Raw genomic sequence first — 26,789 nt, 5'->3', positions numbered from 1 at the left:
TGTCTTAGATAGAGTCAGCAGATGCGTGCCTAATCCTTGCCAATAAGTACTGCGCAGACCCCGATGCTGAAGATGCCTCCAACATCATGAGGTAACCTTGGGGAGGCGGGAGGGCTCTGGGCTGGGTGCTGTCTGGCTCTCCTGTTGGGTCCTCTGCAGAGCACTGTCTCTGTGGGACCTTCTTTCCTCATTAGCCACCCTACAACTAGCCATCTGCGTAGGCCTAAGGCAGGGTGGGGAACTGAGGCTGTGGTGGGTACAGAGGGCAATGACACAAGGCCTCATTAACTGAAAGCTCATCCTTAAAACATAGGAGCTCTGGGGCTCACAACCAGTCTTGGGGTGGAGGACTAGCAAAGGAAAGATAGATTTCATTAGGAGTTAGGCCTGAACTAAGGTACCACGTTCCCTGAGGGGGAGTGGGCCTGAGAAATCTGAACTGTAAGCGATTTCATTCCCGGGAGACAGTTTGGAATCGCTAGAGATGTTCTTGGTTGTCATAGTTAGGGGGCAGTGCTGCTCATGGCTGGTGGGTAGAGGCCAGAGTTACTGCTCAACATCCTGCAGTACACAGGGCTGCCCCCCCCACAGCAGAGAATTAGCCGTCCCCAAATGTCGATGGTGCCAAGGTTGAGGAGCCCCAGGTTAGAGCTTTCCAAGTGTGTCTATAGCACACATAGATGAATATCTCCCACAAAGAGGGGTTTGTTAACCAATCAGCTTGTTTCACCCAGTTTCCCGAAATGAAATAGTTTTTTGTTTTTGTTTTAATTATCTTTTTATTTTTGGCTGCGTTGGGTCTTCGTTGCTGCACATGGGCTCTCTCTAGTTGCGGCGAGCGGGGGCTACTCTTCATTGTGGCACGCGGGCTTCTCATTGCGGTGGCTTCTCTTGTTGGGGAGCACGGGCTCTAGGTGCGTGGGCTTCAGTAGTTGTGGCACGCGGGCTCAGTAGTTGTGGCTCGTGGGCTCTAGAGCGCAGGCTCAGTAGTTGTGGCTCACGGGCTCAGCTGCTCTGCGGCATGTGGGATCTTCCCGGACCAGGGCTCGAACCTGTGTCCCCTGCCTTGGCAGGCGGATTCCCAACCCCTGTACCACCAGGGAAGTCCCCTGAAATAGTTTTCTTCACTGAATGCCTCCTCAGTGCTTTGAATACTAATATGAATTTCTAAGATGATGTTCTATAGAGAGTTTCTCAAACCTATTTGACTACAGGCCCCCTCCCCCTACTTTTTTTTTTTTTTTTTTTTTTTTTTTTTTTTTTAACAGAACATCTCCTGGCAGGGCTGGGGGAGGTGGGGGTCACTCTTTGGAAAACACTTCCCAGTGGCTTTCTCGTAAATGCGCAGGGCCCATCTAAGGCCATTCTCTGGCCAACTCCTGCTCCTTATTCTTTTCTTGTTTCAGAAGAAAATTGTTCCATTTTTGTTCTTTCCATAGACCCATATTCCAGACATCTTGGGACTGTGAAATGACTACAAAGTTAAGATATTTTGCTCCACATAGTGAAAACCCTCTTGGATTCTTCTCTCCTGCAGCATAAATTGCAGGAGGAGTGGGTAATAAAGAGAACCTTCTGGGGAAGAGATGAACCAAGAGAAAACATTTAATTCCCACTAGATTCCCAGGAACTCTTGCCTAATTGTGAACAGCCATCCTTTGGGTCTAGACCAAGATTCCCCTCTCCCTACAGCTTGGTTTACTGTGTCCTGGGAATTTACCTGAGACGGAGGGTAGGGAAGTTGCCTTTGCACCATTACAATGCTCGCATCTCCTTTGCTTTGCTTTCACTCAGTGGCCCCAGGTGACATGAGCTTTCCCGTCAGTGAGGGGGCAGAATTCCTCTGAAGCACATCCTCCACTCAGCATCTGGTCCTTGCGTCTGGCCAGCAACATCTGGCACAATGTTCTCTTTCTACTCACTTTTCTTCAGCAGTATGCTTAGTGCAGTCATCTTAAGAGAGTTGATGCATGGACTCCCGTAAGCGCCGGGCTTGCCAGGCTGCAGGGAGATGGTGGAATGCGGACCTGCTTCCACACCTGATCCTGTCCCCTAACTAGTCACAGCCCCTGCTTAGGGTGCATCAGTTGGCCCTTTCCTTGAACTAGGATTTGTGTCCTTCACGTTTTTTTGTGTCATTTGAAGTGACAAAAATGTAGGTTTTCGGGAACATTATTTTCAAAGTTTCCAATGGAAAACCAAAAGAAGATGAAGCTTAATGTTTTACCCCGCAGAGAAATTTAGGGCTGGCACTGCCTTTTTTTTTTTTTTAAGTGAATAATTGAAATGATAATAGCTTTGAGGTGGGCATTTCTCTTAATCACAATATTTTACTTAAGCCCTGACTACAGTAGGGTTAATATGAAGACATACAGGGTACCTGGGTGATTGGCATAATGCCAGGGCGTAAAAATGACTGAAAAAGGTCGTAGCAGAAATGTGATTCAGCCATTGATTAACCGAATCAGAACTAAGGCCCAGGAAGCAAAAGGAAATGGGAAGCTCAGGGTTAAAAGAAGGGATCTGTCTTTCCCTTATTTGTATAATCCTCCTTTCCCCTTAGTTTAATGAGACCAGTCTGCCCGTTTTGAAATTAAAATGTCAAAGATCCATTTGAAATGAGCTAATGCAGAAAACTGGCTGATGCTGTGAACTGAATTCCGAGGGCTGACAGAGGCTCAGAGTCCTTGAATTATAAGCATGGGCCAACACAACACTTTTTCAAAAATAAAATGAAATCCTTCAAGTGCAAAAGCCCAAAAGGGTGAATTTGTGCAGGGAGAGGCTTCTGCGTGATCCATTGCCCACATTCGCAAGTGGTAGCTTTTCAGACAAAACTGCTCCCCGGCTGCCTCCTCTCCATCTTTGCACGAAAAGGGATGAAGCATAGGGCATTTCCTGGTGGGAAGTTGTGGGGTGGTCATGATCAATGCACTTGCATTTCCGATTAGGCTTAGGAGGTGGGCCTTTCTGTGGAATCCCAGTCTTTAGCCTTCCTTGTCCCAGAAGGAAATGTACAATGTCATCTCCGACAGAGTGGGTAATGACAGAAACCATAACTTGCATGTGGAGAGAGCTTTTAATGATTTCAAAGCATTTTCACATCTGGTTTTTCATGTGCTGCTCATACCAAGCCTGTGAAATACATAAAGCAGGTACCGTTGCCCCCAGTGCCCAGATGAGGAAACAGTCACAGAGCGTCCAGGGGTTTCCTGAAGGTCACTCAGTTTGTTAGTGTAGCAGCTGGGACTGGAATGCAGGTGTTTCTGTTCCTCTGCTCCCGGCCCCTCCCCTTGCAGCACAGTGATTGTTGTGGGGAGCAGGAGGGAGGGTTAGAGTAGTAGGGGCTGGCAGTAGTTAATACTAAGTAGGGACTGAGAGCAGTTTGGGAGAATTTTCCACCACCCCATGACCTCCCCAAGGCCTTGACACTTCACTGTAACCAGCATCGAAGTCATTGTCTAGATGCTGTTAGCTATCACAGGCTGAGTCATGTGATAGGATAGGCCCATCCTAAGAGCCCTGCTCAGAAAATCATTTTTGTGACAGTGGCCATGTGTGCGTGACAATTAGAATCATTTGTCAGGCTGCTTCTATGATTTGTCACGTTGTCTCATGTTGTTAACTTGGAGAATTGGACTCAGAGCAAATCGTTTCCGGGCTCCTCCCTAGGGTATGTGAGATGGCAAACCTCTGTTGGCCCCATGAGTTGAGCTTGTTTTATTTAGAGGCCTATGTGGGCAATAAGCCGGTGACCCCTGCTCCAGAACCCCCATGCCCGGTCCACACATGCCGTCACCAAGACACCATGGGACCTCTCTCTTCTTTTATGCCTAGGACACGGTCTGTGGCCTTTCTGTGATTTCCTTTTCACACGACCACGGGGTATGGCAGTGGAAACACAGTGTAACCTGGGCCAGTGGCTGCAACCCCTCTGAAGGTCCAGGCTGCCGGCCCTACATTCACTCCATTTGGATGTAATCAAATTAATCTTCCCATCAGACTCCAAGGGTGAGGCACACCCTGGCTCAGCTTTTGTTCTTTTCTTTTTCAGAGTCATCTCCATAAAGAACTACCACCCGAAGATAAGAATAATCACTCAGATGCTGCAGTACCATAACAAGGTAGGGCAGTGAGAGCCTGTCCCAGGCTCAGCGATGCCCACGGGGGTCCAGGCTCTTCCCCCTTCCCAGACAGCCACACACGCTTGTGCACAGATGCACAAGCACACACACCAATGCAATCCAAAGGCCTGGGTAAAGAGGAGTGGTGGGTACAAACCTCCCTGGGACATTTCTTCAGTCCAAACACCTCGTTTGCAGTTGGTCACTGGAGGGAAACTCCTTCACGTATTGACTCATTCGTTCAGGACGCATCTGTTGGTTCCCTGGGTTCAGAAATATTGATGTGTCTTTAGATCCCATTCCAACAACTTCGAATTCTTATGTGCCGCACTCATTTCTTCCATCGGTGTTTATTGAATACTACTATGTGGTCAACACTAGGCCTCACCCACACCGCCCAGCCCCAGTGGAAATAGTGAAGCCCTGTTCTGTGCCCTCGGGGATTTTGCAGTCAAGGTGTAGAGTGTCCCAGGCAAGTGAGAGCACTTTTCTATCTGAGAGCAGGTGAACTTGGCAGGGGAGACCACGCGCTGGGTGGAGAATGTGGAAAACCGCATCCTCAAATTCAAGATGAGAGTTTGCACCGTTGAATTTAGGAAAATAGTTGGCTATCCAGAGATTAAACATAAAGGAATTTTCCTAGTGTTACAGTTTACAGGGAGATCAGGAAGAAAACAAACGTGGGAGTCTATGCTGTCTCCCTTGTGATTACTTCTCCGTAAACCAGAGTCCTGTCTCTCATTCAAAGGCAACGCTCCTTTGCTCGGCCATCAGTAGACTCCCAGGAAAACAGCTTTGGGGGAGGGAAGGTGGCACCTTTCTGTGTCTGACATGGAACCAGTTAGGAGAGACCGGAGGCTGCTCAGTACCTGCCACCAGGTGTCCTGTCTGGACAGAATCACTCCCTGCTGGGTTGTGAGTGAGCATGTGTCCCATCTTATGGGCCATATTCCCTACGAAATAGGCAGTCCGGTGACCCAGAGAGGACTCCCTTCTGCCAAATGCGCCGGTGCCATGCCATTATTTCTTAATTGCTGGCAAGCGCTGCCCCATTTCGCTGCGTGGAAGCCCATCGGAGGCGTTGTTGACTGTGGAGCCTCTGCTGTCGGTGACTGGGCTGCCGTTCGGGCTGCTGCCCGCCTCCCACTGCTGCCCAGCCCTCCCAGGTGGCTCCACTGCAGGCTGTGCTGTGCTCCAGCCAGTGGGTTGGGTGGTGGGCACCCAAGGTCACAGTGTCCTGTTTGTCTCTGGAAAACCCAGGACACTGAAGAGAGAAAGTGAGGGTATGGGTAACTCACCGGCATCAATCTGGAGGAGTTCTTTGACAGCAGCCTCCGTTAGGTGGAGGTGAATTTTATGAGCGAGGCTGTGGCCGGTGACAGCTCCCGAGGCAAGGAACTCTCTCCCTCTTTCCTTTGTGATTTGAAATTTCATTTAGTGTGGGAGTGCTTTAAGCTGCTGTTTAGATTTGGGGCTGAATTTAGATTGAATAGGAAAATTAATGTTGTATGTTTAGAAAGGGATGTCAGTTCCTTTTTTTCTCCTTCCAATGAGTGCTAATGCAGCATCTTCAAGGAATTAAGGAGGATTTCAGCTCTGTGATTCTTGTCAAACTCAGAAGTAGTTCCATGGACCTAGGATCCAGGTGGCACTGGTCAGTATTCACGCCATCATAGCAAGCTTATCATAGCAAGCTGAACATCTTTCACAAACCTCTGCTTTATCATTATTCAAAAACAGTGATGAAGACATCAACCGACACATGATTATTTGCTTAAAACGCATTTTGTTTAGAACCACCCCAATCTATTTGGGTTTCAGAGTTAGGAAGAGTCACTTTTGAGACTTTGTCCTTATAAGATGTGTGAGAGTGAAAGGGACATAGTGACTTTGTTACAGGGCTCTTTATCCTTTCATTTTTCTCTTGCAGAGAAAGAACAGGAAGTCCACTGGTCATTATTTGTCATCTCATTCCTTGAGAACTGCAAATAGACATTCTTCACCTTGCTTTACAATTTTGCTGTTGTTGTTTTTTTTAACATCTTTATTGGAGTATAATTGTTTTACAATGGTGTGTTACTTTCTGCTTTATAACAAAGTGAATCAGTTATACATATACATCTGTCCCCATATCTCTTCCCTCTTGCGTCTCCCTCCCTCCCACCCCTCTAGGTGGTCACAAAGCACCGAGCTGATCTCCCTGTGCCATGCGGCTGCTTCCCACTAGCTATCGATTTCACATTTCGTAGTGTATGTATGTCCATATATACACTACCACTCTCTCACTTCGTCCCAGCTTACCCTTCCCCCGCCCCGTGTCCTCAAGTCCAGTCTCTAGTAGGTCTGTGTCTTTATTCCTGTCCTACGCCTAGGTTCTTCATGACCTTTTTTTTTTGTTTTTTTTAGATTCCATATATATGTGTTAGCATGTGGTATTTGTTTTTCTCTTTCTGACTTACTTCACTCTGTATGACAGACTCTGGGTCCATCCACCTCCCCAGTAGTGGGATTGCTGGGTCGTATGGTAGTTCTATTTTTAGTTTTTTAAGGAACCTGCATACTGTTCTCCATAGTGGCTGTATCAGTTTACATTCCCACCAACAGTGCAAGAGGGTTCCCTTTTCTCCACACCCTCTCCAACATTTATTGTCTGTAGATTTTTTTGATGATGGCCATTCTGACCGGTGTGAGATGATATCGCATTGTAGTTTTGATTTAATTTTGCTGTTTTTTAAGATCCTCCTATCTACCCTTACAATATTATTTTTATTCCTCTCTTGGCACTCTCTCTGTACCCATGATTAGATGCCCAGAGATCTCCATCCATTAAAGCTTGCTTTCAGGAAAGAACCTGGTACATACATGTACACTTGTATCACTGTCAGCATATTCCAAAGGATAGTTAATTCCATAATTGGATATCAGATTTAAAAGGTAAAGAATTTCAATCTCCCGTGACCTAATGATGGTGCTATTCTAGGACCTAGAGGGATGTAGGGAAGCTGTCTTCTTTCTCTGCATATAAAACTCATTCTGAGTTTGTCATCATAATAATCTCAGACATTTGTGTCATATTTTATGGTTTTAAAAGAGCTTTGACATCCACTATCCCATTTAGTCCTCATTTGACCATCTGTGCATTTTAGTATCCCAGTGTGACTGCAGACCGTGGGTCTAAGCTCTGTCTCAGACAGAGCATCTCTGGTGGGTACAACTCATGGTCACTTGGCAGCCAGCGAGCTAAGAGACAGAACTGCCAACTGCCACCTTCTCATTCAGTAGAGCCACAGGCTGTTGAGCCAAACTGTGGTTCCTCTGAGTAGGACTTATAGAAGGATGGAGGTTCTCCAAAGTGGATCTGTTTACCCCCAGTAGAATTCAGGGAGAGAAACACTCAGCCTCACCATCTCCCAGCATGGAAAGGAGACGGCACAGGGGCATTGTCTGATTTGAGTGCAGATGGCTTAAAACTCTTGAAGGAAAGAATGCTTTGGGACATCTTGGAAAAGTTCACTCCTGATGACTTAGCTGTTAGTGGACTTTTTAAATGTTCCCAGCGGACTCTACAGAAAGAGGTCTTTGTCTCTGACCTGAAGCCAAGTCCCAGTGGCCGAATGGAGATGTAAGCTCTTTGAGCTTTCTCACTGTAAACCCTTACACTTGAGCAGAAGCGTTGAAGTGTTTTCTCTGAGACCACCTTCTTTCTTCCTCATGGCAGCTTCCCTAAAGTTGCATGTGTAGTGAGAGATGGCACTGGGGCTGGAATTCATCTCTCCTGGTTTCCAGGACAGCCTGTTTTCACGTTCCTTTCACCTCAAACAGAGGGAAGCCCCAGTCCTGTTCGTCCTGCCTTAGCAGGGCTGGTTCTCCAGATGAGAGAGGATTTGCCTCTAGACTCCTATGTAGTAACGCTGGCATCTTCCACTGGACACTGGACCCAAAGTTCCCTCAGATGAAAAAGGACAGAGTTGCCAGAAACGAACAAGTTGAGTTCCTGGGTCAGTCACCCTTCTTTGTTTGGTGCACACAGACCTTCCAGCCTTTGGCATGTCCCTTGTGGCTCCCTGCCTCACGACTGGAAAAGATACGGTGGCCAAAAGAGGAGGCTGAGAAGTGAAACGAACTTGACTTTTCTGTGTAATAACATGTAAAATATGTCTAAGGAGCTCAATACCAGATGGGTACATGAGGGACCCAAGACGTAAAATCCTGGACTTCACACCCTGGATGGCATATGGGGATGTGAGAAACCATCTTAAAAAGATTTGTTTGTTTATTTGAAGTTGCCATGAAGGTTACATAGTGTCTGTCTGGGGCTTGGACCACCCAAATCTCCTTTCACACTTGATGATTTACTTGTTCATGACTTAGATTTAATTTCTCCTCATTCTTCTCAGATGACGTTCATGCAAATGAATATTTCTCCACTTAGCCTGATGTATTCCCTACGATCCAGGGAGGTAAAGGGGAAAAGTGGCCTTCTTAAGCCAGTGAGGGGTATAGGGAGAGAAATGGGATAAAGGGCAGGGCTAATTGCTGGAATTGAGTCTATGATGTGGGAAGGTCTCTGCTACTCAGCTTGACAGAAATTCCCATCTGCTCCTGCTTACACATGGGACTATTTTAACAGCTCTCATCAGGGAGAATCTTCCAGGAGTAAACAATGCTGGGTTAGGATTCACAAGATTGTTACAGAACCGGATTTTGCAAGAGGGGATTTCACGAGAGTGGTATTTCTGAAAGCCAAGCACAGAGCCATTGGACTTGGTCCTGGCTCCGCAGTGGGGTCTTCCATCTCCTCCTGGCAGCACACCTGTCGTATGTTGTCCTGCATATATACCTCCTTGATGCTCCTTGCGTTTGCTCATATGTGGAGGGAAACGGTAATTTCAGGGTCATAGAGTCTTGGCATTAGCGGGAGCCTCGAAGGGCTCTGACTCGGCCTCCTGTGCAAAGCAACAGTCTATCTGCTGAGACTTGGAGAAACGCGCACTGAGTTTTAGGGAAAAAGACCTTGCATTTCTGGAGGCAGCTTTGTCCGTTTTTTAGACAAATTACATCCTTAGAGATCTCCTTTATAAAACAAGCTTAAAAAGTGCTTTCTTGTAATATACGCCAGTCATTCCTAATCCTGGCACTTGGAACAAAGCAAGACAAGTCTAATCTCTCCTCATCACAGCAGTACCTGAGGGGTTCGCAGGTAACTATCCTGTCTCCCTGGAGGAGTGGCCCTTCTTCAGACCAAATGCTGCTGGCTCTCTTAACTGTTCCTCCAAAGATGTTTTCTAGAACCCACGCCTCGTCTTATGCTTGTCATTTTTCTCTGGGAGTTATTCAGTTATCAATTTCCCTTTTAAAATCTGACTGTCACAACTAGATCAAGTGCCAGGGAAGTAGCCTGACCAGTTCACAACAGAAGGAAACCTTTGTATTTCCCATGATCTGAAGACCATTTCTAACAAGCTAGCGCTGGCTTTTTCGGTAATCTGTCACGAGATTGACTTCTTTGGGGGAGTTTTAGTTACCCACACGCAAGGTGTTTTTTTTTTTTTTTTTTCTTTTTTTTTTTTTTTTTTTTTCCTGTCCCCTCATGTCTGCCAAGTAAGGGCTTCACATTTTGGATTTAAACAATTGATTTTTTTTCTTTTAACCTAAATGCTGTATTTGATATTAAGTTCTTTTAAATCTTTTCTGGTTGATTTTTTGCCCATTTTTCCAACTCTGGAGAACTTTCGAAGCTTGATTCTTTCATCCACTGTATCGTCTCTGACTCTCTGCTTCCTGCCACTTAAAAATAATTGGATGAACGTGCCTCTGGGTCCTCATCGCAGGGTCTGACCTCACTGTTGAATAGGATCAGTCCATCTGCAAGAGATTGTAACACGTCTCGACTGTGATGTGCCGGATGATCTAGGGCAGTGCTTCTTGAAATGTGGTTGCTATAGCTCAGCAGCTCAGCGTCACCTCGGAACTTGTGAGAAATGCAAATACTCCAGCCTTACCCTCCCCCAAAAGAATCAGAACCTGTGGGGGAGGCCCGACAATTCGCGTTAGTATAAACCCTTCAGGTGATTCTGAAGCCTACTCAAGCTCGGGAGCCATGGAGCAGGAGTTCTGGGAAGGCAGACAAAAAACGACATCTAAAATACCCAGGCGGCTGGCAGTCTTAAGGGTTTTTTGAGGAGCCAGTTTAGAGCAACCTAGCCAGACATCCTAGTAGCACGGGCTGACGTGTCTGTCACAAGAGGAAATTCCCTCTGGACTCTGTTTGGCTCAATGACAAACCCAAGGGGAGGACTTGGGCTTGGTAGGTACAGAAGCAGTGTTCCAGAGAGACTGAAGTCTGATGAGCAGAAGAGGTGAATAAGGCAGGAAACACCAGACCCAGGCAAGGGAAAGGAAGGCTGAGTCTGGGTGACCCTGAGCTGTTGGGCAATGCTGCATTTCCCAGAGGAGGTTTTAACCAATTGAACATTTAACGAAGAAAGGTCTCATACCTGTTTTTGTTTCCGCAGGCCCATCTGCTAAACATCCCAAGCTGGAATTGGAAAGAGGGGGATGATGCAATCTGCCTCGCAGAGCTGAAGCTGGGGTTCATCGCCCAGAGCTGCCTGGCTCAAGGCCTCTCCACCATGCTTGCCAACCTCTTCTCCATGAGGTCATTCATAAAGGTAACGTCTCGTCCTATTAGAGCACATTAGCCCCGGATTCAATTTGTCGTGGGGTTGAGTAGAGAGCACAGCTTAAACTCAAAACAGATCGGTGGGCTTTAACCACTTTGGTTAAGGAGAAGTTCCTTGTTACAGATTTGGGCACGAGGCCAGCTTCTTTCAAAATTATGTTTTTATTTTTATTTAGCACATCCACGGCCATTAAATGATTGTTCAAAGCACAATCCTCTCTTTTTTTTTTTAGATAAACCACATGTTTATCTATCAACAAAGTCTCCACTGTTAAAACAAAACTATGATTTATATACATTCCATATGGCACCAGAGCGCCTAAAGAAAAGAATTCTCCTTTTGCTCTTTTACATCAAGTGGCTGGTGGACCTCTCACTGTGCAGAGAAATGCAGACCATGTGTTTGTGCCGAAGCCCAAACCCTAACAACATAATTCATTTATTTATTTCTGCACAATCAAGGAGGCCAGCGGGGCTGACATGCCATGGTTGTTTGAATGGAGAGTCAGAGGAGGAACTAACTGAGTCGTGGGCAGCGGGGCCCTTTACACCATGAGACAGGCAGTCTGGATATGCTCATCCCCCGGTCAGCGATTCACCCCACAGGGCTGGCTGCTCAGCCCCTCCAAAGCGGCCCCTGCCCACTGGACCAACTCAGACAAAGAAAGACCCAACTCTGTCCTCATAGGCCAGGCCAGGAGTGTTTCCAGGACATCAGGTTGAGGGTCCAGGACCCTACCAAGAGGGCTTTTGGAGCTCTTAGTGAGGCCACCAGTCCTTATCCTTGCATTGCTCAGCCTAGACAGTCAAGGTAGCAAACCGGTGCAGTAAATCCTGTCTCGTTTGGGCCTCCCTGATTTGGCGTTGGTGGCCATTAGCTCAGGATCTGGCGTTATATTCCCCTCCCTGTTATTCATTTATTTACATTCCCCTTCCTGAATTACTAGTGGTTGAGGTGGGAAATGAGTGTGTCACCGGGAGATCCTGCAGAGGGGCCAGAAACTCTGAAATCGAAGGTGTGAGATCTCCAGCCTTTTGCTGCCCTTGTTGCTGTGTCCACCACCGGCAGTAAGTTATTCGGTGAGGTTGAGGAAATGGCCCTGGATGCAGTGAGAGGGATGTGTGGGAAGGATGAAGATGCAGGTGATGAACTAACTCCATGTCAGGGCTCACCCTTGGCATATCCATAAGCTGTGTGACTTAGAACAGGATTTCCTTCTAGGTCCTCACCCTCTGTACCCACCTCATTTACATTATTTAGCCAATTTATGGTTAACATTACTCTACGTAAAAGAACAAATTGTTTTGGAGTCCGTTCAATCACTTTAGCAATGGACGCCTTGAATAAAAAATTCTTTACTTACTATATATGCCCAAAGACCTCGACTCCGCAGAACTCCTGGCTCAGACCCAGCTCACAAATAAGGACATGGCTTTCCTTTAAATGGCTTCTTTAATCCAGGCTGCCAGTCCCCTGCCTGGATACCGCTGAATGTAGGCAAAAGGAGGCGGCAGGAAGGTCTTTGCGGCTGGACTTAGAGACAAGCCCGAAAGCCAGAGGCAGCCTGGTGTCTCCCAGGGCCCTGACATTCAACCCAAGGAGCCCAGACCAGGATAAAGGACTGTCACCAAGAGAGCTCCTCTGGCTCGTCCAGCCAAGCTCCGGGGGTTTCTTCCAGCAGGGGATTACCCACAGGACCAGCACATGTCTGAGGACTTGGGCTCTGCTTCCTGGCGTTGATGAACATGGCCTTGGCAGGGCCCCACCACACATGGGGCACTTGACATGCGTATGTTTTGATTTTGTGGTGCCTGCCTGGAAACTAGAGCTGCCTGTCAAGAAAATTAATAAAATGGATGTGATGCTGATTCTTCAGTGTTATTACCAGCAGGGAGAAAGAACCTCTGTCCAACTTTCCTCAAGACCCTGAAGGGCCTCACCTCTGCAGCCAAGGACGTCCCCTCCAGCCCAGCTAACCCCACTGCCAAGTTCCTGTTTAGGAGGGCCTGTGGGAGAGGCCCAGCCAGGCCCTGGTGTAACTCAAAACACATTTCCCTCCCAGGGTTTATGTTACCATGTTCTTTCTGTCCGGGACCGACTCGTCCATGTTTGGAGGTAGCTCTCTGAATATGGCCTTTTGACATCCAGGTGATCTTGGTGTTGGAATTTGCCAAGGCACATGACCTGGAAATAACAAGGCTTCCCCTCATATTTTGTTTTCATTTGAGATAGAGACAGTTGAAAGCACGTGCTCCCCGTATTCTGTAGTGTCCTCTTTGTGCTCTCCAAATCCCAGACCCTTGTCTCTTTCAGGTCAGAATAAACACCATAACGATGCTCTCCTTGGCATGTTTTATATATTAGCTCCCATTCCAGGGATCACAGAGCCTTTACTTATTTTTATTTGGGGTGTTGAGTGGAAAAGGGAATCTGTACATGGATAACTGTATGCAGAAATGGCCTCCTTCCCCACTGTCCCCTACAATGTGTCCTACAGCAGTGTGTCCTACAGCAGGGAATTCATCAGCACTTCCATGGGGACAGGCAGGCCTGTTAGGATGGGAGAGGTGGGATGAGGCTTTGGCAGCATCTGGTCCCTTGAGAACGCTTAGTGTTTCTGGAAGCCAAAGGTGGAGTGTGCGCTCATCTTCTCCCTGACCCTGGGCAGGTATGGTATCTGTTCTTTACTCCTAGAGAATACATGGTCCTCTGCCCCTGATGAAAGAAGAAAGAACAAGACTGAAACAGGGATGATGTATCACAGTGACTGTCCACCAGGCTTTCAGAATGCATGAGACCAAAAAGCCAAGACTGACAGTGAGGGTAATAAGCTTCTATGAAGGAGAGAGGGACTACTGATACATGGAAGCTACCAAAGAGACCCAGCCCTGAGGTACCAGGAAATACGGGGGAGCACCTGTTTATCCTTTCAGCATGGTTGCTTTTGCCCCAGGGCGCCAAGTCATTGCCCGTGAAAGCCTAGCTCTGAATTGATCTAAACTTTTCGGGAATCTATTTATAATTTTAGCCCACATCTTTGGGGATAGTGATTTCCTTAAGTTTCCTTAAGAATTCCTAATTACTATTAAAGACTTGTTTCTGGCTATTTGTCCTTTGCTGCACTTAACCTTCAAGACATGACCTGTGCAGTTTCTGGTGTTCTGGGGTTTGTTTAACAAATCCATGCTAACCTTACAGACAGTACCTTTATGAAAGAGGCTCAGGCTGGCCACTCAGGGGTCCTGTGGCCCAGCAGCTTGTTGCCCATGAAACAGGTGAAGCATTTTGTCCAGCAGCACCCAGATCTCGCCCTTGAATGCCTTGAAGGAGTGCAGGCAAATGCCCTGATCCCTGTGCCTTGTCAACATCTACGTTATCAACCAGGCCCAGAACATCCTGTTCGTTGACCAATATCTGATCTCCTACCACCGGCCTGTCAGGTTCAAGTGAGAATATTCCTAATGTCTTCTGGAAAGACCAAGACAAGGAACTTACTTAGCCTATCAGTCATTGCCTCATCCGTGAATAAGTGGCCACATGTATCTCTCCTTGGCATCCTCACTTGGATGTAATTTAAGATCCACTGATTTAAAAAAAAATTTTTTTGGGGGGTGGGTTTTAGAGTTAATCTTACCATGTAATATTTAACTTTGTCTTCAGCATATCTGGTTTCAGGCTGGGACTTGACCTGCCGTCTCTGTGAATTGTGATGTTATTTTTACTAGGATTAGCTGTCCTTGGACATGCTAAATTATGTGTGTGGGTATTATGTGTTTTAGAGGGTCATTAACTCTTAAAATTTCTTTTCAATCCACGCTGAGTCTTCAAATTGAGCACATTTATTCAATAAATTGTTCTCAGATCGCCAACGATTTTAACTCTGCTAATCTACCATTTTCAGACACACACACACACACACACACACACACACACACACACACACACACACAGCCTAGAACATGGTATGTACTCCATAATTATTTCTTGTTTGAATAAATCAATTATGAAATTGGAGGAAGTACATGATACACTTCTTGTGTTTTTTCCGTATTTTACAAGATTTGGAATTTATGGGTGAAATTTACTTAATATTGATCACAGCACAGTCCCCTCCATCACATTTTCTATTTCTGAATGGGGAAGCGCTAGGGAAATCAGGCCCGTCTCATTCAGATTGTATCTTGGTTGAGGTGGACTTTGCTGGACCTGGAAACCATTTGTTCAGTATTGCTGTTACCATATTGCGATAAACTGTCAGCAGTGCAGAGTCCTGGCACTAATTGTAGCCAAGGGAATTGTTTTTAGTCCCTTTATTTGGGGTTATGTTTATGTGCATATGTGTGTTTGTATATATGCGTGTATTAAAACATTATGGTTTAGGAGCTGGAAGTAGAAATCAAGAATCTTTAATAATAGCTAGAATATACTGGGCTCTAACTTAGTGCTAAGCCCTATGCTAAGTGCTGTATAGGCATCATCTCATTTAATTCTCACAGTGACCCCCGCCCAAACCTAGCATTATTATTATCACCTCTTTATAGTGGCAGGCACTGTGGGTTAAGGGAAGTTCGGCAACTTGTGTGAGGATATAAGGCTTGGAATTGACACACTCACATGTTAAACTAGGTACACTGGTTCCAAGTATGTCCTTGAGTATACCTTCATAACTTTCTGTAGCTTATTTTACGGGAAATATTGATTCAGTAGAGATTCCCCAGGTACCTACCATATTGCAAGCAGTGTGCTAATCACACTGTCAGCCTTATGCCTAGGAGGCACTCATAAGTTTCAGGAAGCTTCTGTTCTGACTGGGATGTATGGGCACATGTTTGCACAGCCCCATCCTGTGGGTTTTGTTGGCCTTTCTCTCTGGCCAGCTCTTATAACAGCAGAGGTCACTGCATCAAGACAGGTGAGGAATTAGCCTAGGCTGGGATGAGTTAAGGTGGGAAAATGAACTGGGCTGTCAAGAAGGAAATGACCTTACACTCTGCTTTATTCAGGGGTTGAAGCAAATTGGCTTAAGTAGGTGCTTCTGGGAGATAACAAGCGATTCTTATTGGCTAATGGGTGTAAGCTCTGGAGACCAGAGACGTTCATCCAGATGAGGGAAGCATGTCAGAAGCAGGGATCAACCCTGTGTGGAGCGGGAGAGTGGTGGGTGACAGAATCTCTGAAACGGGGCCAGGGCTCCACCTGATGAGGCTGGCATCTAGGTGGCTTTCTGCTCCAGGAGGAAATGCTCATGGTGCCAGAGTAGAGGGTTTGCCTGCAAAGTAAACCCACATGGTGTAAGTTAGATAGTGAGATGCAAACTGTTGCTGATTCCATACCGAGGGGCAATGTGATCACCCCGATCACAGATGGTATCATGCCAGTGGGCTTCTACAGACATCCCTTGTCAGTGGAGAGCTTCTCCCACCACAGGTATACTCACTTCCTCAGTAATCTCGTTTACTCTCGGGAGTCCTAGATATATAGATGACTCCCAGATTTATATATCTATCCAGAACCCGATCCCAGTATCATTTATTTAATTGCTACTCAACATCTTTATTTGAATGTTTCATCTCCTCTGAGACCTAACCTATATCCAGAATGGAATTCCTGTTCTTTTTCTGTAAACCTGGTCTTCTCCCTTTGCACTACTGGCAAGGTCATCCTTCCCGTTGTTCAGACTAAAGCCTTTGGATTCCACCTTAGCTCCTGTCTTCCTCTCACGTACCATATTCAATTCAGCAGAAAATCCACTTGGTTCGACTTTGAAAATAAGCCCAGAATCTGAGCACTTCTCACTACCTTCACTTGACTATCAGATCCAGACCAGCATCATCTATCTCCTAGAGTATTATACCAGCATCCTAATTGGCCCCCCTGCTCTGCCCTTATCCCTCCCCTCTTCTGGTCTATTCTCATTACAGCATCCTTCTCAAGCGTGAGTCAGATACCGTCACCCCTCTGCATAAATCTCTCCACGATGTCCCAACTCATCAGAATAAAGTTCTTACAAACATCTATAGGTCTCGAGCAGTCGGGTTCCTGTGACCTCACTGGCCTCATCTCCTAAATACTCTTCTGCTTCTAAACATCATCCACACTCCATTTAGCTAGTCTAGGAATTTTGCATCTGTTGTTCCCTTTGCCTGAAATGCTCTTCCCCTCGGTAGCTGCATGGCTTCCCTCCAGCGAATCCCTCATATCCTTGCTCAGTGTTAATTTCTCAGGGGGAACTTTTTCTAAAACATTAGAATTGCATTTTGAAAAAAGAGATTAAAAGCAAACTTTTAGTTGAAGTATAATATACAAACAAAAGTGTGCATCTGATAAATGGATAGCTTATTAAGTATTTACAAGCTCACACTCTCATGTAACCAGGACCCAGATTAAGAAACAGTATATTATTAGTAACCCAGCAGCCCCTGTTTTTAAAGCCAGATGGCAGTGTATGTGTGGGTCTGTTTGGGGGCTTTCTTGGGAGCTTTGACATCTCTAAAATGTTGAGTTCTCCAGTCTATGAAGATGGTATACCTGTAGTAAAGGGATGCTTGGTGAATCAACAGTTTTCCTGGCAAATATAGGACGATCAAGAAGAAAGTGACCAAACTCCTGGATTTCTCTGGGGCTTCTGAGGGTCCCTACAGGGAGTAGATGTCCCCCTTCACCAGATTCTCTAGGAAGGATCTAGATGTTCTCTTAGGCTTCATGGGGTGAATAAAGTTACCATGTGAAAAAACATCAAAATTGCATTTAAAAAATTTGCATCCCCAGTCCCGCCACACCCCATACACGCACATCCTTGTCGACTCTCCTGGCTTTGTTTTTCTCCACGGCATTTGTTTATTGCCTCTTTTCCCGGAGACACTGTAGGCACTCTGAAGCCTAGAGCTGCTTGCTGTATTCCCAATGCCTAGAACAGCACCTGACTCATAAGAGGTCCTCAGTACACGCATGTCGAATGAATGAATGAATGGCTGGAGCCTGGCGTGACCAGCCTTTATCCCAGGTAGCTGGGTGGGGCCGGGACCAGCGGGGACTTACAATTTGGGGGAATTTTGGTGCTGAAACCTTCTTCCTTTGCTACTGTATGTGGTTCCTTTGCCAAATTAAAGAGCTTTGACTCCATATAGAAACTTGAAATTGCAAAGCTTTATAGTCCTTGGCGAGGATGCGTGGAGGCTGGTTAGATTTGGTTATAAACCATTTCCATTGCCAGAAAAATCCAGTCAGTGTGTTGTTTAAATTCACAAATCAAAATAAACAGCCATGGATTGAAATGAATTTGCTAAACCTCAGTATCCCATTTGGGTCAACATCATTGTGCATCCCCTTTCCTTCCTGCTTGAATCTCGTTTAGATCAGGGGCTCTGTCTGCCTCCCCCGATGCCTTTGACTCTGCTCAGGATGACTAACGCCCACCTGAACGTAGAGCAACTTCCCTGAAAACGATTTCAAATGAAGAAAGAATTAATCGATGAACTATTAACAGGGATTCTGTTCTCCTCTGGCCCTGGTAATTTCTAGAACATTGAATTAAAGAGTTCTCAGACCTTTACAAATTCTCAAGGCAAACATTATTAGCAAAGAGAAGCCCATACAGCATGTTAGAAAATTGCCAGAAAATGTCAATGGAATTTCTGAATAAAATAAAAATGGTTGAAACTCCCCTTCCCCATCTTCTCCCCTTCTCCCTCCCTTCCTCCCCCTAACATGATTAGAAAGTCATTTCATGTGTCTTATATGTTTGGTCAATCAAAGGCAAACATACATGATTGATGGTGACAGGGAACACATTTAATTCATTATTCTTTACTTTGCAGCAAAATGATTTGTGTAAACTGTCTGCCTAGCATTAAAGGTAAAACAAACTTAGAAACCCCAAAATGTTATATTTTTGTCTAATATTTTCCTTTTGGTTTTATAGCTGTAATCACATATGGATTCTTTTATTTGGCTCTTGGCAAGGACTGAACAAAGGGGAAGCAACACAGAGAGATTACATAATATACAAAGCCCTGTGCCTGTTGAGGATGGAGCCACAGAAACTGCAGTGGCCATGGCCAGGACTCAGCGTGAAACCCAGGAGAAGCTGCCGCTCTCCCTGGCCCTTATCAGCTGGCAGGATATTGTCACTAATGTGAAGGAAGGCCCTCTTGACCAAGCCTCTGGTCCAACATCAAAATGAGCTCCTTCAGAGATTATTGGCCTTTTATTAATTGAGTTCATTTCTGAGTGCACCTGGGCATCCACCTGGCCTTTCCCCCGCCCCCTTACAACTTCTAACTTAGGTTTTATGGGTGCTACCCACCGTCAGTGATTTTTCAAGCAAAAATCTCAAAATGCTATTAAACTCTTAGGAATAAAATCTCAGATTCCCTTATTAAAGCTCTTGGTTATCACTGCCCTAAAGTGATACCAAATATAAATCTATGCCCAGAATAATGATGAGGAACCTGGAACTTTGAGGTGGCCATTCTACATATCTAGCGGGTGCAAAGTGAGAAACCACCATTGGTTCGATAAGGGAGATATTTTGTCAAGATCTTTAAAGTTATCATAGCACTCTAAGTGTGCATAGCACTTTAGAATTTATAAGATATGCATTTAACTTGAATTATTTTAATTTGATACACAAGTATCGAGTATCATTTGGGAAGTGTGCCTAATGCAGAAGAGCTGGCATTTCTGACCCTTTCTCCCCTGTAGGGTAGGAAGAAATAGGAGAAGAGGAAATAGAAGATGATGCTGGATGGGCTTTGATAGAGCAAGGACCATGATGTTGCTAGATCGTTGGGTTCTTAGCTCAGTGCTTTCCCCACTGTTACACGTTGCTTCCCCTGGAGAAATGTCTCAAATATGAACACTACTTGGTTTTGTATTCAAATCAATAGCTTCTAAGAACAGAATTCACTTTGCAATATTTGTAAAAGTAGTAGCCTAGGTTTCTCCAACCATGCCAAACTACATGCTATAAAAATTAAGACATTTTTCAAAGGTGGGAAATTCTTACATCTGCACCCATTCCCTCCATGGTGCCTTAATCTGGAAAAGACCCAGGCACTCTTGTTTTCCCTAGACCGTAATGCCTTGTCACGTGGGAGAATTTGTTGCTCAAGTCAAGTGCCGCAGTGGATCAGGCGAGGGAGGTGATGACCTATTTGCTGAGGGGGAATGTAAGAAAGCTCAAAAGCATAGTCCCAACCCTCTGAAGGAGGGCCCAAGTGGGTCAGAATGCAGTATGGTAGATTTCCAATCGGCGGGGGGCGGGGGGGGGCGGGGGGGGGGGGGGTCGTATCAGTAAGAGGGCATGCAATCCAGAGGGTTAAACAATGCCGAGAAGAGGAAGAAAGGAAAATTTCTAACACTGTCTTTTCCAGATAAAGTTTTTAATTTTGAAAATTTGGGGGATTTCTCAAAATGTTAGAGAGTTTCCATATGACCCAACAGTTCTACTCCTAGGTATCTTCCCAAGAGAAATGAAACCATATGTATTAATTTCCTCTGGCTGCTATAATAAGTTACTACAAACTTAGTTGGTTACAACTGATTTTTTCTCTTCTTTTTCTGGAGGCCAAAAGTCTGAATTCAGTTTCACTGGACTAAAGTCAAGGTGTTTGCAGGGCATCTAGTTTCCATAAAACTAGAAAACAAGTATTCTGCCTCTAAACTATAATAGTGGGACAGCCATAAGATAACAGTTACAGGCATTCCCATTCCAAAGGGGAGAAAATGGAAGGAAGAAACGAGCTACCAGCCCCAAGTACCTTCAAAATCGAACCAGACAAATTACATTGGGTTTTAAGATCCGGGAATAATCCTCTGTGGCTTAAAATTGGCATTAGGTAATATGATTCCTCCAAATGTGTTCTTTTTCAAAGTTGCTTTGCCTCTTCTAGTGTTGTTGCCTTTTCATATACATTTTAGGGTCAGCTTTTCTATACCTACAAAAAATCTTACTGCTCTTTTGATTGAAACGTGTTAAACCTATAGACCAACTTGGGGGAGCATTGGCATCCATGAACATGGATTCCAACCCATGAACACGGTCTCTGCATTTACTTAGATAATCTTTAACTTCTTTCATCAGTGTTTTGTGGTTTTCAGCAAACGGATTCTGTACATTTTTGTTAGATTTATACATAAGTATTACATTTTGGGGGAGATATTGTAAGTGGCATTTTTTAAAAATTCAGTTTCCGATTGTTCATTGGTGGTATGTAGAAACGCACATTATTTTTCTATGTTGACCTTGAATCCTTAACTCTGTTACACTGGCTGGCACTTCTTCCAGGATATGGAATACGTGGAGTGAGAGTGGACATCTTTGATTTATTCCTACTCTTAGGGGGAAAATATTCATTGTTTCACCGTGAAGTATAATGTTAGTTGTAGGTGTTCTGTACACATTCTTCTTCTGAGGTTGAGGAAGTTCTTTTCTATTAACAATTTGATGAGAGTTTTTATTGTGAATGGATTTTGAGTTTTGCCAAATGCTTTTTCTGCATCAATTCATATAATCATGTTGTTTTTGTTCTTTACACTGTTAATATGGTGGATTACTCTGACTGATTTGAGAGTATTGAACCAGCTACTGTGCATTCCAAAATAGACCCCACTTGGTCATAGTGTGATTTATTTATATCTATATCTATTTCTCTCTCTCTCTCTCTCTCTCTATATATATATATTTATAGGTAGATATATAGATTTGATTTGCTAATATGTTTGTGGAGATTTTTTATGTCTGTGTTTGTGAGTAGATATTGTTCTATAGATTTCTTACACTGTCTTTGTCTGGCTTTAGTGTCAGGGTAAAGTTGACTTCATAAAATGAGTTGGGAAGTCTTTCCCTTCTATTTTCTGGAAGTGATTGTGTAGAATTGGTTTTATTTTTTCCTTAAATGTTTAGGAACACTTCACACTAGTGAAACGATCTGGGCCTCAATTTCTTTTCCCAAAGGTTTTGAAAGACTAATTTAATTTCTTTAATAGCTGTAAGTCTATTTAGGTTGTTTATTTAATCCTGAGTTGTCGCAGTTTGAGGTTTTTGAAAAATTTAGGAATTAGTCTAATTTATTTGAGTTGTTCAATTGATGTATGTAAGTTGTTTGTAGTTTTCTATTATTGCTTATCTAATGTCTGCAGGGTCTGTAATGATAACCTCTCTCTCATCCTTGATTTTCTGATTTGTGTCTCCCTCCCTTCCTTCCTTTTTTTTTTCACTTTTTGTCAGTCTTATACATGTAAATTTTGCTGATCTTTTCAAAGCTTTATGATTGCATTATTTTCTTTATTTTTTCTGTTTTCTTTCTGCTTACTTTGGGTTTATTTTACTCTTCTAGCTTCTTAAATGAAGCTTAGGTTATTGATTTGATACTTTTCTTTTTTAATATAAGCATTTAATGCTATATATTTCCTTCTAAGCACTGCTTTAGGTGCATTCCACAATTTTTGAAATGTTGTATTTTCTTTTTCATTTAGTTAAAAATATTTTATAATTCCATTTGAGACTTCTTCTTTGACCCACGGGTTATTTAAATGTGTGTTGCTTAATTTCCAAGTATTTAGAGATATTCCTCTTATATTTCGATTATTTATTCATGGTTTGATTCCATTATGGTAAGAGAACCTACTTTGTATGATTTCACTTCTTTTAAATTTGTTAGTGTGTTTTAATTTTATTTATTTTACTTTTGGGTGCATTGGGTCTTTGTTGCTGCACATGGGCTTTTCTCTAGTTGCGGCGAGCGGGGGCTACTCTTCGTTGCGGTGTGCAGGCTTGTCATTGTGGCGAGCGGGCTTTTCATTGCGGTGGCTTCTCTTGTTGCAGAGCATGGGCTCTAGAGCGCAGGTTCAGTAGTTGTGGCGCACGGGTTTAGTTGCTCCGCGGCATGTGGGATCTTCCCGTACCAGGGCCTGAACCCATGTCCCCTGCATTGGCAGGTGGATTCTTAACCACTGCGCCACCAGGGAAGCCCTGTTAGTGTGATTTATACAATCTATCTTGGTGAATGTTCTATGTGAGCTTAAAAAGAATATATATCCTGATATATTGTTGGGTAGAGTGTTTTATAAATGTTCATTAGGGCCAGTTGGTGGATGGTGTTCAGTTCTATGCCCTTGCTGATTTTTATTTAGGAATTAGTCTAATTTATTTGAGTTGTTCAATTGATGTATGTAAGTTGTTTGTAGTTTTCTATTATTGCTTATCTAATGTCTGCAGGGTCTGTAATGATAACCTCTCTCTCATCCTTGATTTTCTGATTTGTGTCTCCCTCCCTTCCTTCCTTTTTTTTTTCACTTTTTGTCAGTCTTATACATGTAAATTTTGCTGATCTTTTCAAAGCTTTATGATTGCATTATTTTCTTTATTTTTTCTGTTTTCTTTCTGCTTACTTTGGGTTTATTTTACTCTTCTAGCTTCTTAAATGAAGCTTAGGTTATTGATTTGATACTTTTCTTTTTTAATATAAGCATTTAATGCTATATATTTCCTTCTAAGCACTGCTTTAGGTGCATTCCACAATTTTTGAAATGTTGTATTTTCTTTTTCATTTAGTTAAAAATATTTTATAATTCCATTTGAGACTTCTTCTTTGACCCACGGGTTATTTAAATGTGTGTTGCTTAATTTCCAAGTATTTAGAGATATTCCTCTTATATTTCGATTATTTATTCATGGTTTGATTCCATTATGGTAAGAGAACCTACTTTGTATGATTTCACTTCTTTTAAATTTGTTAGTGTGTTTTAATTTTATTTATTTTACTTTTGGGTGCATTGGGTCTTTGTTGCTGCACATGGGCTTTTCTCTAGTTGCGGCGAGCGGGGGCTACTCTTCGTTGCGGTGTGCAGGCTTGTCATTGTGGCGAGCGGGCTTTTCATTGCGGTGGCTTCTCTTGTTGCAGAGCATGGGCTCTAGAGCGCAGGTTCAGTAGTTGTGGCGCACGGGTTTAGTTGCTCCGCGGCATGTGGGATCTTCCCGTACCAGGGCCTGAACCCATGTCCCCTGCATTGGCAGGTGGATTCTTAACCACTGCGCCACCAGGGAAGCCCTGTTAGTGTGATTTATACAATCTATCTTGGTGAATGTTCTATGTGAGCTTAAAAAGAATATATATCCTGATATATTGTTGGGTAGAGTGTTTTATAAATGTTCATTAGGGCCAGTTGGTGGATGGTGTTCAGTTCTATGCCCTTGCTGATTTTTTTTTTTTTTTTTTTTTTTTGTGGTACGCCGGCCGCTCACTGTTGTGGACTCTCCCCGTTGTGGAGCACAGGCTCCGGACGTGCAGGCTCAGTGGCCATGGCTCACGGGCCCAGCCACTCCGCGGCATGTGGGATCTTCCCAGACCTGGGCATGAACCCATGTCCCCTGCATCAGCAGGCGGACTCCCAACCACTGCGCCACCAGGCAATCCCCCCTTGCTGATTTTATGTCTACTAGTTCTACCCATTACAATGAGATGAGTGCTGAGTCTCCAGCTATAATTATGGATTTGTTTATTTTCGTTCTATCAAATTTTGCTTTGTGAATTTTGAAACTCTGCTGAGGATATGTATGTTTGGATTGTTGCATTTTCTTGATGAACTGAACTTTTTGTCATTATATATTGTCCCTAATATCTTTGGCAATTTTCTTTGTTCTGAAATCTGGAAGACTTCAGATCTGATTTAATAGACCCACTCAATATTTCTTTTTGATTAGTGTTTTCATGAAAAAAATGTATCTATTCTCATGATTTTTTTGTTTGAACCAAACTAAAAATATATCTTTAAATTCTAAGTGATTTCCTTATAGCCAGCTTATAGTTGGGTCAATTAAAAAAATTATTTTGTGAATCTCCATTCGTTAAAAGGTGTACTAGACCATTTGTATAAAATGTAATTATAGATATGTTTGGATTATATCTAATATTTTATTTGTTTTCTGTCGATTTTCTCTGTTTTAGTTCTCCTCTTTATTTTCTTCTTTTGGGTTATTTTGAATATTTTTAGATTTCATTTCATTTATAGTGTTTCTTATTATATAACTTTATGTAGTCTTTTAACTGATTGCCCTTGGGACTGTAATGTACCTACTTAACTTTCCAAGTCTACTTAGATTCAGTGATTCACCAGCGTAATGTAGAAACTTGCCAACCTATAGATCTCTTTACCCTCCCCATTTTTTGTCGTACTTGTGTGTTGAAAACGCCATCAGACAATGCTATAACTTTTTCTTCTCCGTCATCAAACGTATTTTAAAGAACTCAAGAGAAGTGTAGTCTTTTATATTTATTCTGATATTTCCCATCTCTGTTGTTCTCTCTTCATTCCTGATGTTCCATCTTTCCCCTTGGAATCATTTCCATTCTGTCTGAACAACTTCCTTTAGCAATTCCTTTAGATCAGTCTGTTGGCAACAAATACAGTTTTCCTTCATCTGAGAATGTCTTTATTTCATCTTCATTCCTGAAGGACATTTTTGGTGGGTACAGAATTCTGGGTTGACTAATCTTTTCTTTCAGTACTTTAAGTATGTTGTTTCACTTCCTTCTTGCCTCCATTGTTTCAGATGAGAAATCTATAGTCATTTGAATTGTTAACCTATAAGTAATGAGTCATTTTTCTCTGGTTACTTTCAAGATTTTCTTTTTGACTTTAGTTTTCTCTCATCTGATTACACTGAGTTTAAGCATTATTTCTTTGGGTTTATTTTGTTGGGCCTGAGATTCTTGAATCTCTAGGTTTGTCTTTGATAGAATTTGGGAAGTTTCCATTCATTATTTCCTCATATATATTTTCTGTACCATACTCTTTCTCCTCTCCTTCTGGAATTCGTATGACACAAATATTGGACTTTTGAATATACCACAGGGCCCTGAGGCTCTATTCATTTTTTTTCAATATTTTTTCTTTGTTGTCCAAATTGTACAATTTATATTGATCTAGCTTCAGGTTTATTGATTCTTCCCTTTTTCATCTCCATCCTGTTATAGTGAGCCTATCCATTGAGTGTGCTAGTTATTATATTTTTCAATTCTAGAATTTTCAGATAATTATTTTTATCTTGTTTCTTTACTAAGTCTTTCTGTCTTTTAATTCTTTACAAAAGTGTTCTCTCTTAGTTATTGGAACATTTTATAATAGCTACTTTAGGCTCTTGTTAGATAATTCTAACATTTGTGCCATGTAGGCATTGGATGCAAGTTGAGATTCTTTTTTTTAGTTATTCATATGCCAAGTACTTTTTTTTATTGTATTCTCGACACTTTGTTTTGTTATTATGAAATTCTGGGTCTTGTTTAAAACTTGCAAACACATTGATAATTTTATTGTGGCATGTAATGACCTGTTTTATTTTAGACTGAAATTCTGGCCAAGCTTCTATGGGTTGTAATTCCAATATGAGTTGAATTTTCAAAACATTGGCAGTGCTATTTGAATCTGTCCCACATCAATCTCAAACTGGGTGATAATTTATATTATGCTTTAGTCCTCAAAATCTATATATGCTGTGTAGGGTCAGTTTCATCCTTGCACAGCTCAGGGTGAGCCCAGGAGTTCATAAGTAATTGTAAGGGACTCCTTTCTTAAGTCCTCTTTCTCTGTGATCTCCAGGGGAATTTGAGCTTCCATGTGGTTTTCCTTTTTATCCTCTGACCAGAAAGCTGGGGCTTTAGCTACCCTGGTTTGTTATACACTTTCTGCTACTGTGTCCTCACCTGGGCAAACCAGTGGGAGGACAAAGAGAGACAAAAAACAATAGGGCTTTGCCTCACTATCTTTGGACCTCAGACCCTCTAGCCAGGAAAGTTTCTCCTACCTCCTTTTATCTCCCATTGCCACTGCTGCTACTGCCGGCACTGGGTGCCTTAGGTGTAGACGTGCAAGAAAAGAGAAGAAAAGAAAAAAGAACCCAAACCATGATTTCCCCATTCTCTCTGAGTGTTAGCAATTGCCTCTACCGGTCTTTGAGCCAGAATGAGAGCTTGTCTTGGGG

The 26,789-nt window shown here is 43.4% G+C and overlaps 1 protein-coding gene across 22 annotated transcripts in view; it reads left to right on the top strand.

The window, feature by feature from the left end:
• The window catches only part of KCNMA1 (potassium calcium-activated channel subfamily M alpha 1), a 761,872-nt gene that overhangs the window by 536,613 nt on the left and 198,470 nt on the right, over positions 1 to 26,789 (top strand). For all 22 annotated transcript variants that reach the window (XM_055080882.1, XM_055080883.1, XM_028481438.1 and 19 more), the window contains 3 exons: positions 9 to 91; positions 4,055 to 4,124; positions 10,640 to 10,795. In XM_055080882.1, coding sequence (XP_054936857.1) covers positions 9 to 91; positions 4,055 to 4,124; positions 10,640 to 10,795 — 309 coding nt within the window. The remainder of the gene's footprint in view (positions 1 to 8; positions 92 to 4,054; positions 4,125 to 10,639; positions 10,796 to 26,789) is intronic.

Source organism: Physeter macrocephalus, chromosome 20 (assembly GCF_002837175.3).
Source record: "Physeter macrocephalus isolate SW-GA chromosome 20, ASM283717v5, whole genome shotgun sequence".
NCBI classification, from domain to species: domain Eukaryota; kingdom Metazoa; phylum Chordata; class Mammalia; order Artiodactyla; family Physeteridae; genus Physeter; species Physeter macrocephalus.
The sequence above is the reverse complement of the archived record's forward strand: the minus strand, read 5'-3'. Positions and strand labels throughout refer to the sequence as shown.